This window comes from Limulus polyphemus, unplaced genomic scaffold, assembly GCF_000517525.1.
Source record: "Limulus polyphemus unplaced genomic scaffold, Limulus_polyphemus-2.1.2 Scaffold179, whole genome shotgun sequence".
Taxonomy (NCBI): Eukaryota; Metazoa; Arthropoda; class Merostomata; order Xiphosura; family Limulidae; genus Limulus; species Limulus polyphemus.
The window spans coordinates 854288-866749 of record NW_013665789.1 but is presented as its reverse complement, the minus strand read 5'-3'; the positions used below and the strand labels follow the sequence as shown (position 1 = coordinate 866749).

General features: G+C 32.2%; 1 protein-coding gene across 1 annotated transcript in view; it reads right to left on the bottom strand.

Annotated features, from left to right (window-relative positions):
- LOC106478089 overlaps positions 1–9620 on the bottom strand; it is an 18081-nt gene extending 8461 nt beyond the window's left edge. The window contains exons 1-3 of the mRNA XM_022381627.1: positions 9592–9620; positions 5449–5524; positions 2406–2449 (exon numbers count right to left, since the gene is read on the bottom strand). Coding sequence (XP_022237335.1) covers positions 2406–2449; positions 5449–5512 — 108 coding nt within the window. The 5' untranslated portion in view covers positions 5513–5524; positions 9592–9620. The remainder of the gene's footprint in view (positions 1–2405; positions 2450–5448; positions 5525–9591) is intronic.
- Positions 9621–12462: the final 2842 nt, after the last annotated feature.

The following is a 12462-nucleotide window of genomic DNA, read 5'->3' as shown; positions in this document are numbered from 1 at the left end:
ATTAATTACAAACAAACAGTAGTATCAAATCGACACTATTGCAACAGGGAAAATAAACGTAAACCTAGTATAGAGTTATTTAATATAAAGTTGAACATAGAAAATAAACGTAAACCTAGTGTAGCGTTAATAATTATTTAATATAAAGTTGAACATAGAAAATAAACGTAAACCTTGTGTAGCGTTAATAATTATTTAATATAAAGTTGAAAATAGAAAATAAACGTAAACCTAGTGAAGCGTTAATAATTATTTAATATAAAGTTGAACATAGAAAATAAACGTAAACCTAGTGTAGCTTTAATAATTAATAATTATTTAATATAAAGTTGAACAGGGAAAATAAACGTAAACCTAGTGTAGCGTTAATAATTATTTAATAAAAAGTTGCACGTTGTTTGTTTATTGTTAAGCACAGTGCTATACAGTGAGTTATCTGTGCTCTACCCACCTGATATTTAGTGTTATAAGCCCTCAGATTTATATCTGAGCCATCGGGGGGTATCTATATGTAATCTCTCAGAACTACTTCTCTCTCTCTTCATGTTATCTTCTACAACTATGTTTGTCTATCATGTTAGAGTTGCATCTGTTTGCATGCAACATACTGCAAATGTATCTGTCTCCAAGTAATCAGGTACTTCCTTAATTGTCTACACATAAGTTGATACATTTATATTTGTCTATATGTAATCTGAAACAGACATTTTTCTCTACAGGTAACTTGCTACGCCCATATTTTATACACGTGTATTTTGTTAAAACAATATCCATTTACAACTAATTTGTTATTACAGTACCTACCTACGTACAAACTGCAACGTATAATCAAAATAGTTTATAGTCACGCTTCTAAAACTGATCTCATGTAAAGTTAAAGAAATATACTCATAGACTCCTCACGTTCTCATCATTAACTGTGCAACAGCCAAGGTAATTTTCTTAATAATTAGAAACATTAAAATCTTCTTTTCTCAAATACTATTTGTATTTATGGAAAAGCTGCTGACTCCGACTTTAACTTTAAAGCTCCGATCAGGGGGGAGGTAGCAGCACCTTACCAACCATCATCTACGCTAAAGGATTTAGTGTCACTCTTATAACACATCCACAAGTATGAGGATTATTTTGTGGTATTGCACGGATACCAACCCGGCTCGCCAGCTCCGAAATCCAGAGCTCTACCACAGAAAAAACAACAAAAACATAAAAGTATGACTTACAAACCAATGAGCTTTTAGTTTAAAAAGAATTAAGGTTATTACTAGATTCAACATGATTTAAACTATAAAAATCGAGTTTATTTGTACACAGATCTATTCTTTCATGTATAAAACAACTGCAAAAACAAAAGCATGTAACAGTAATGAAAAAATAATAATTAAGAGCATTACACTATAATTAAACTTAGGAATTATAAATAAATTAGGTAAGCTTGAAAATGACTAGACTCGCGCATTTAAACTTATATGAAAGTTTTTTCGTTATTAAGTTTTGGTTTTTGTTTAATTTTATTTACACCCTGCGAAAGAGTTCAAAGCGTTATTTATATGGCAACACACGTTTTGTTTATCACTCAAACATTTTATTTAAATATTTTAAGCTACTAGTGAAGGAATCCGCCATCTATATCAGAATAATAATTATTATATATATTTTTTGTCCCTCACGTGTTGTTGCATTGAGGTATGAATTTCCTTGGCGAAAGACTATTCGTTTTCTCCGAAGAAACAAGCTTTGTTCTGTATTTAAGTTTGGTAATTTGAAGTTATGATTTCAATTGTTTATTTTGATATTATTTTCGGAACAAGCAACATTTCTATGTTGTGTTCAGTGCCAATTATTTTACTATGAAGCGCTCCTCCAGTGGCACAACGGTATGTCTGCGGACTTACAACGCTAAAAACCGGGTTTCGATACCCGTGGTGGGCAGATAGTCCATTGTGTAGCGTTGTGCATAATTCCAAAACAAACAAACATACTACGAAGCGAGAAGAGTCTAGGTATAATTCTCGAAGCAACTGGTAAAATCATTCAAAAATATATTGTCCTTTTGTTGTTGTTTTTCCCATAAGATAGGCACCAGAACGTATATTTTAATATTAGTTCATGGAACAAGGTAGAAAATGGAATTAACTTTTATCGTTTGGGTGAACAGTTTGTTGGTTTTGACTGGTTAGAAAAGGTTAACGATAACAGAGAGAAATTGTTGCCGTCAACCTCGCATCGTGAAAAAAAAACAACTTTTAAAAGCCTCTGTATTTTAAAATTTTATTTTATTACACTTTTGCATTAACTTTACAAACTTACATTTCCATTTGTCGTCTACTTAAGGAGAAACGCGTGTTAAGTAGACCACGATGTATATTAAACTTAAGAAAAAGCTGATAAACTTGTTTACTTACCACAGACGATTTTTCTTCTGCGGGATAACTACTTGCCACGACACCTATGGGCGAAAAACATACCAAGAAAAAATAACTGGTAAGCCTTTGAGATCGCTAGCAGACCTAATTTTATTTGCAAAAATCTATGTCAATATTATTGTCGTGTTTAAACTTTTTTTTTCCGGGGATTTATTGGATCCCGAAACGCTCACTTCTACCCTCTTTTTATTTAAGTAGAAGTTCTTGTTAGATTTTCTCTGATTACGTAATAACTGTTTACCCGTTTTATTGCCTGATTATTGGATCTAAAAATACCAATCTGTTTCTGATAATTACTGTATGTTTGTAAAGACCGCGTATCAACCTGGAGAGTCATTAGCTGTTTTGTTAGAACACCTACAGAAATATTGACATTTAAGTCTTTGCCGCAGGCATAACTGCGAGGGGATATCGAAGCAAGAATATTGCTTCTCAAACGAACACGAAAGAACGTTAACAATTGGTAACAAGCCTTCAAACTTCAAAATAGGACTCAAGTTTAATGTCTCCAACGTTGTTCAATATCAACCCCGAGGCTTAGCTCAGATTACCGTATCAATTTTTTCGATACCATGGTAAAGTGCTCGAATATAAGAAACAAAAACATTGATCTTCGTACCAAAAACTAAGCTGGAAATGTATAGTCCTCTTTAGGGTAGCTGGGGTATTAAAACAACGCAATAATATTTAAATGTTATACTGTAAGAGCGGTTATTAATTTTGCTTAAAATATATAATTGTTGAATAGACGTCATTTCTAGTAATCAAGTTATTTATTTTTTTAAAACTGGAGTAAATTTCACATGTTTTGATTATTAGAGTTTGTATTATGTGGTCCATTAAATACTTTTCGAACTAAAATACCTTTAGGAATGGAAATAAATGTATACTTGAAGGAAAAGAGATAAATATTACATAAATCTCGTCAAATGATAATTAAAAGCTAGAACATGTTTGAATAGAGAAACATTTCATACAATCCTAAGAATCGTAGACTAGTAATAAATACAATAAATCTGACAGTCAACTAAAACTTATAGTCTGATTATACAGTGACTACAAAAACATTTCATACAATCCTAAGAATCGTAGACTAGTAATAAATACAATAAATCTGACAGTCAACTAAAACTTGTAGTCTGATTATACAGTGAGTACAAAAACATTTCATACAATCCTAAGAATCGTAGACTAGTAATAAATACAATAAATCTGACAGTCAACTAAAACTTATAGTCTGATTATACAGTGACTACAAAAACATTTCACATAATCCTAAGAATCGTAGACTAGTAATAAATACAATAAATCTGACAGTCAACTAAAACTTATAGTCTGATTATACAGTGACTACAAAAACATTTCATACAATCCTAATAATCGTAGACTAGTAATAAATACAATAAATCTGACAGTCAACTAAAATTTATAGTCTGATTATACAGTGAGTACAAAAACATTTCATACAATCCTAAGAATCGTAGACTAGTAATAAATACAATAAATCTGACAGTCAACTAAAACTTATAGTCTGATTATACAGTGAGTACAAAAACATTTCACATAATCCTAAGAGTCAATTCGTGACGTCCACTGTAATAACAAACACAGAAACATTTCATTAGAACCGAGTGCCAAACCACAAGGTAATTTGTGAATAACGAAAATTTTGCGCAAGTTACAACTCTATAATAGAATTCATTTGAATACAGAAACATTTTACAGACATCTTGGACTCAAATTATAACTCTAGTCTATTGTTTGAATATCTCCTGATACAATTCGCACATTCTGAAAGTTAAATCCTAACTTTAAATATAGTGTTATTGAGAACAGAGACACATTTCTCACAAATTTAGAAATCAACTCAAAATTTACAATATAATGTTGTTGTGAATACATTGCCATCTCACACAAAAATAAAAAATAATAAATTTATTTTAATCATTGAGCACTGGTTAAAAAAGTATCATATTTCCATTCGTGCTGACAGATGAATAAATTCACATAATATACAGATAACTCTTAACATCACAAGTTTTAAAATCGCATATTCATTAACGTATGGTTATTTCTGGCTGAGCTCTTCAAATAATACGTTTAAATGGGTCACGGTGTTGAAAAATATCGTGAATGTCAGATGATAATGCATCACCCCTGGTTTACATAAATATAGTTTAGAGCAATAAATAGAAAGACTACGAAAAGAATCTTAGCAACTGTCAGTCAAGATCCTACACACCTACCAAGTGATAGATAGGTGTGGAAAACCACGCCATTAAGTCATTAAAATTAACCGAACATATAACGTTATGTATTGTCTCGAGTTACATGTCATAACATGTTTATATAAAAAATAGCCTGAAGTGTTTCATTGTCTTAAATCTTTACTGGGACGGTGATTCGAACGATTACTGCTTAGGTTATAAGATAAAGAAAAGCTGAATTAGGTGATTTTCGTTTAAATGTTTCTATCACTTATAAAACAAAGTTAGCTAAGTCCTAGCTTAAAGTGTGCCAAATCTTCAGTGTATTAACTTCCAATAACAGGACTCTTTGTAATTGTTAAAGTTTACAACTTAATGTAAATAATTCTAGTTAAAATGCTCGGACCTTGACAAACCAGGCCTAAAAACAAAACAGAATTAAAATAGAATAATTTACAACTTAATTGTTGTCATAAGGTTACCAGTAACATTGTAGGATTAAAAACAAATATGTCTCTTATCATCCTTCCAACTTGAGGTAATTTCTATTATGATTAATGTACGGTTATAGTGTAGTAGGCTGGACTACTGTATGTGAGTTACTGTTGCATACGTATTAGTGACCAATCAGGTTCCAGTGTTTTGTAAACTAACTGGTATAAAAATAAATTCAGTCAGCAACACTAACATTTAAACTAGCTTAGACATCGTCATCACTAACAGAAAGAATACACAGCTATATTATGAAAACAAAGATATGACAATACGTTTTGTATATTAGATATTTTAATAAAATTAACAAGATATTTACTCACATAATGACATCAATAGCATCAACCAAAGCGCAATTCTTAGCATTGGTCTAAGAGCCATGATCATTGGACGCTCTTCCTGCAGAAAAAAGGAAACAAACGTTCATTAACAGATGAGATCTTCGAAATTGCAACTATTTCAATACATTTTATATTTTAATGATATACGTATGGTTCCATTTGCATGCTAAATAACGTACACCTAGTGACTAGAAATATAAAAAGAAATCAGGAAACATCAGAATTTATACCTTAAGCTGAACACGTTTATTTCCTCTTTTGTTGGTTGTTATCGTTCATGACTCAGTTCATTAAAGCAATAAATATTCTCTTTGATACGTTTATTAAGTTCCAGCACGCAGATTTCACAAATATACATCTAAATGAAAAGATGTCTGTTCAATAAGCATAGAATAAAATTAGGTAACAAATAATAAAATCGTTAAGCTAAGAAACTTTAAAAAAAAAAAACAATATGTAACAGAAGTATAAACTATGTAATAAAAGAAGTAAACAAGCATTTAGGTTTATTTTAATACGTTGACTTGAACACTAGCGTTTATTGAAGTCAAGAATTAATTTCAAGTGGACCAAACATATCTTGATAAATGTCTTTTTTCGACCATTGATTTATTACACCTCACAACTAACAAGAAACCAAACAACACTTTTTAATTATCAGAAAAATCAGAAGAGAATAACTGTTTCAACCGAACGAACATTGTTAGATGACCATTCAACGGGAAAATATAGAAATCAGAAGAATAGCATCTAACAATGTTCGTTCGGTTGAAACAGACCATTCAACTGGAAAATGTAGACGACGGCGCGAAACTTTTTCACTTTTTTCACAACAACACGCGAAACTTTTCACTTTTTCACAACAACACAAATGTTGATATTTTAAGAGTCAAAACATACTTAATACGTGATATGTCGACCCGTGATATGTCAAATTCTATATAAATTCAGTTTGTAGCTTTACATATATGTCAAACTATATCCTCCCAAGTTCTGGAGCTAGCAGCAGGACCAAACTTAGCGGGCGGACTCGAGATGGCAGGAATGTTCTTATCTATATAGTGTGGCCCTCTAACAAGGGAGGCTAAAAATCCCCCGGAAGGCCATATAGGGGCATTATTGGGATCTAAGAGATGGTTTTCAGAGCCGAGGAACACAAAACTGGCATCAGAATTTGTGTTCGTGCCCTCCTCCCTCCTATATGCAATTGTATGTATTTCTGTATCTTTGTTTATCTAACGCCACCTACAGTTTTGGAGCTAACAGAATTAAACTTGCCAGACTCGTAGTGGCCTGAAGGTATATTTATTATATGATATAGCTCTCCTACAAAGGGGTACCATTTGGGACTAAAACCCACTCGGAATGTCATCCAGGCATTACAGGAACCTAAGATTACGTTTTCAGGTACGCTAAGCCCGAATCTGGCATTTGGTTTTATGTTCTTGGCTCTGCTCGGATGACTTCCTTTAGGGGTAGCTATAGAAATAATGGGGGATAATGAAAGAATTTGATCGGTGCATTGAGGTTAGTGACAAAAAAGGACACCTGTGTATCACATATCATGGTTATTTTGTACTAGATGACATCTAAAACTAATGTTATATGATATTCATAAATGTATTATTTTACATAACAGAGTACTGACGCTTTGCATGACATTATGCAGTTATGATGTGTTACACGATACACTTAAATTTTTTGTGTGTTATAAGATGCCCTTCCCTGAAAAGGTATACAGATGTTCTAAGTTTGTGGTACGTTACGTGATGCCCAACACTGATGGTGTGTTACGTGATGGCCTAGAGCTAAAGTATGTCACGTGATGTATTACAGTTATGGTGTGTTACAAGACACCCTACAGTGCAAGTGTGTTGCAGTAATGGTATGTTACGTGATGTCCCACATTCTACGTGTACTACACGGTACCTTCTCAGGTCTTCTCTAAAGACGGGCGGCCTAGCGTGGTGGTTAAACCAATTCCACTATTCGATAGTAAAGAGTAACTATCACTTAAAAATTTGGGACGGCTAACGTAGATAGTCCTCGAGTAAATTTGCACGAAATTCAACAAACAAACTGAAAACGGTAGCGGATTAGCAACTGAAAATTACAACATAAACTTGTTATTAATTGATATCTAGAAATAACCAAAAAGTAGTTAATTAATAACACAGGCCTGCGAATTTTAAACTTTATAAAATTATTTTGGTTTTAATAAAATATTTTACATAACTCAGCTTCGCAGATTTCGAAAACAATATTAATTTTTTTTATCTCATAATGATTTTTTACAAATCGGGAAGAAGCAAAAACTCTTACTTAGATCAAATTATTATTTCGTTTACCACAATGAACATATCTTATTATTATGTTTGTTAACAAAACTACAAACAAACTGAAGAAAAGGGAAGAACATTGATGGCAAACGAATATACATCCTCATTCCTCCTGATTTTTGTGTGAAATATACGTCTTTTAGTCTCAAAACTACGTGTTGTGGTCATTCTTTTATGTATTGCGTTATGAGATTTTGTGAAAGATCTGTACGTGATGGAAAAAAATGGATATCATTTTCAGATTAAGCGTACAGGAATTACCGTATAACATGTAAAAATGTCAAGACAATAAAACCATCGTAGGCCTGTGTAATTAGACTTAGGTGACCGTATAGGTTACTTATCATGACAACAACAACTACAATTATTATATGTTACATGATGTCTTACAGATATGGTGTGCTATGTGATAGCCTATAGATATCGTCTGTTACGTGATGTCTTACAGTTAACGTTTTTTGCGTGATATCCTACAGTTATGGTGCTTTACTTGATGTCCTACACTTACAGTGCATTACGTGATGTCCTACAGTTATAGTACATTACGTGATGGCCTACAGATATGTTGTATTGCTTACTCCTACAGTTTTGGTATGTTATGTGATGTCCTATAGTTATGGTGTGTTATGTGATGTTCTACAGTTATAGTACATTACGTGATGACCTACAGATAACACATAACACACCATAACTATAGGACATCACATAACATACCAAAACTGTAGGACAGTAAGCAATACAACATGTTCTACAGTTATGGTGTGTTATATGAAACAAAATGATTATGATATCGTTATTAATGCTTAACAACAGAAGCTCAATGGTTTGTAGTAAACGTAAAACTGATTGGCTTAGAACTTTAAACATTGTTAAATTAATAATTTTTCATTTCAGATTAAGAACTTGACAATATATTTGATAAATAAATAAAATAAACCACGACTTTCCTAAAACTTAAAAAGAGAGGATTTCTTTAAATGAGTTGAATCAATCCAGTTTACCCAAAAGGCAGTAAGTAAAGAAACTAAAAAAACCCGACATAATAAAATTCAGAAAACTGAAACTTAGTTTTAGATATACATAAAAGTTAATGATAAATTACCTTAAGTTATGTTGAGGGAGAAGTCCAATTGTATCGTACAACCAATCGTGAAACAGTCAAAATTGCAAATATCTCAAAAATGTTTTTATAATATACATCTATATATATATGTTAGTTTTATCCCTAAGCACAAGACTTTGAATTATTCTTAAAAGGCATAATGAGATAACTAGATCGTATGTCTGCGTAAGGTCCAGAAATTCCATTTCGTAACATGTAATTCTTCAATACTACACAACGTTTGGAAAGCTAATTAATAAAGTGTATCCATCGCGATTTAGTCCTGAAGTGTCTCGTGTTCAGAGACACCTCATTATTCAAATCCTAAAAACATTTAGTGTTTTTAACTCAACCCCGAGTCATTGCATGACTATTACTAACCACAAATAGCTCCATTCAACGCTCGCAATATACCCTTGATAAAAATATAATGTTTAGATAAAAAGATAACATTTTATAGAGTACTTACATTAATGTTCAGTGTTTTCGTTTAAGTGAACATATTACTTATATGGAATTTCAGTAAATCAGGCTCCTCCTTAAGGTGTATGACGTAATATTATACAAAAAAATACAAATGAAATTAGAGCTAAAGTAATAGTTGCAGTTATATTTCCAATTTGCAAATTAATAAAATCAAAGATAGTGATAGTTTTATGAAATAATTAAATCACGTGAGTTTACCTGACGATATAAGAGGTTAAAGCAGTATATTTCCGTAAACATCCAACGCAAAAATAACCTCTCGATGTTTCACGACTAGAACAAATTCAATAAATGTTCACTTCTCTCAATCCGTGAAATAATTGGACAACTATACTTTCTATTTCAACTACCGAAATTTTATACTGACAGTGGGCGTGGCCTACTTTCTGCGCTGTCACAACTACAGACATGAGTGCCATCTATCGACCTACAGAATACACTAATGAATCGTCAAGTCATAAGAACAATCCGAACTAGCTACATAAACTGTCCTCGAGAATTACTATGAAGCAGGAACGGGCACGATAAAGAATATGTTTGTATTACAAACGCTATTATATTGTCAGTGTTAACTACTTTTGTGGGTCAGCTGAGTCTGTGGGTAACAACGTCCAAAGTTTCCCCGAGGAACAGGGGGGAGGGATGCATTCATTCTTATTTCTTGCACCAAATGAATGGAGTCCCCAAGGCAACAGCATGATCTTGTTGACGAATGGCTGCTCACTTGAAAATATAGTATGGTTAATCAGCATCAACTATTCTTTTTTTTTTTTTTTTTACAGTATCTACAACTGAAATTTATATATATATTGGGATATAAAACCAGGTGTAAATAGTTCTTTTTTTTGCTTCTATCTTAACACTGAGTTTGAGTGTCAGTCAGTGTTTGACACGTGGTGACGGCGAAAATGACTGTCGGTAATCTACTGAATTAATCATGTATATTAATACTTTTTATTTTTTTATATCTTAATGCCGTTAACCACACATTTCCAATTGGTTAACACTGACATTTCAAATATTAATTTTTTAATCATTTTAATTATTCAATTTGATCAATATAAAAGCTAACAAATACGGACTTTTCTATTGTTATTTTTTACCAAACAGATTTGAAAGTTTAACCGACATAATTATTTATTCTTTCTTACTTTTATCGAAAATTACAGAAGGTGTTATAAAGTCTATAATTATGCCCCCCCCCCCAGTGGCACAGCGGTATGTCTGCGAACTGACAACGCTAGAGACCGGGTTTCGATACCCGTGGTGGGCAGAGCACAGATAGCCAATTGTGTAGCTTTGTGCTTAAATTCAAACAAACAAACCATAATTGTGTATATCTGGGATCGACAGTTCAACTGTCTACAATTAATAGATTCCAATAATGAATGGTACAAATATTCCAAAATTATTATGCAGAACAATTGTTGTTAAGGAATACTATTTCCAAGATTTTTTAAATTATCAGTCGCAATATTGTCGATAAAATTTACATTTTAAGTTTATAAACCTGCTAATGATCGAGCCGATATTAAATTAAGTTTTCGTCGGACGACAGTTAACAACAGAAGTGCTATCGAGGTCTAAGCACTTAAACGTGTTACAGACCTACAATCAACATTAAGATAATGTATTGGTTTCGGATTGCTAAAATATTTGTAACAATTCTACTATATCATATAAGTATAAAAAAACCCATAGGTTACATTCTCTTAGTACATTTATATAAAAAATAGTTTAAAAAATAACATGACACAGAAGGTAATAAGAATTGATAAAGAGTACATTCCTCTGGCCTCAGGGCCTTCAGTATAGATTAATCTATTATGCCTGTCCTACTCAGTATATTTAAGTCCGACTGTTCCTCTTAGTAGCATGTTTCGAGATACTTAAATCAAACACATGGCATTTCCCCTTAGCTACTTTATTTTAAAAAATGTAACTGCCGTTTCAAGGTAAATTTCAATTAATAGTTTAACATTTTACCACAATTTTCAGTTTGGGACCCTACGTCATGTCCTCAAGCGATACACACTCAAGTATTTATTTTTAATTAATTCTCAACTTAGCCTCCAGATGAGTGATATATATATATATAATACTGGAATTGTAAAGATTAATTACATATTCTAACAGTCAGAAAACTTCAGTGAATTGGTGTAATGTAGATAGCTAACAACAGTCTCCATGGTAACTAGTGCCGATTCGAAAATGTATTGTTCTTACAGCAAACTTTTCTTGTTGACGACGCTGTGAAATCGTACAGTTATTAATCGTTTCCTATAGCAACAGTAACTGTTACTGAGTGCACTCTCACTCTGAGGTTGTCTGATGCTAAACCGCGGTAGACTAAAATCAATTAATATATATGTGTGTGTGTGTATTTCATACTAACGATATTTACATTTCATTCTAAGTCTTAACTGTCCCTTCTTTCTAATATCAACTTATGAATAAATACTGGTTGAAGAAAGATCGTTCTATTATCTTTACTTGATATGAAGCTGTGTATCAGATAGAAAAGTTCCTGTTACAAATTTCACTTGAACTTATATAGGCCTGTTCTTAAAGCCGTTCACTTCTTGTAAATTTTATGTCCACTAATAGCAAACATGCATGATCCATATAAATGTATATTCTATGTTATACTTGCAAGTTTATAATACACGAAACTGAATAATACAAATGCATACATCTACACATTGGTTCCTTTAGCAACGAATAAAGATTTATATTGATAATTTGTTCGCCTGGCCACAGCTCACCCTAAACTATTTCGAATATTCTGTCAGAAAATATAACAACAATAAATGACAATAATAAAACAATTCTGTAAAATATCCTGTTTATTTCAACGGCTCAATAACGTACAAACTAGTACAACAACGTTTTATTTGAATAAGAAATATGATCATTTTCTAAATCATATGGCGTAAATATTTTCAATTGGGCTAACAACTATCTGTGCCTCAAACTGTTTATTTGTTTCTCACGAGTCTTTAGAGTTACGTTTCCAATCAGGCTCGCGTGTTTCTCCGCATCAGTTGAACACAAAACAGCTGCATGCAT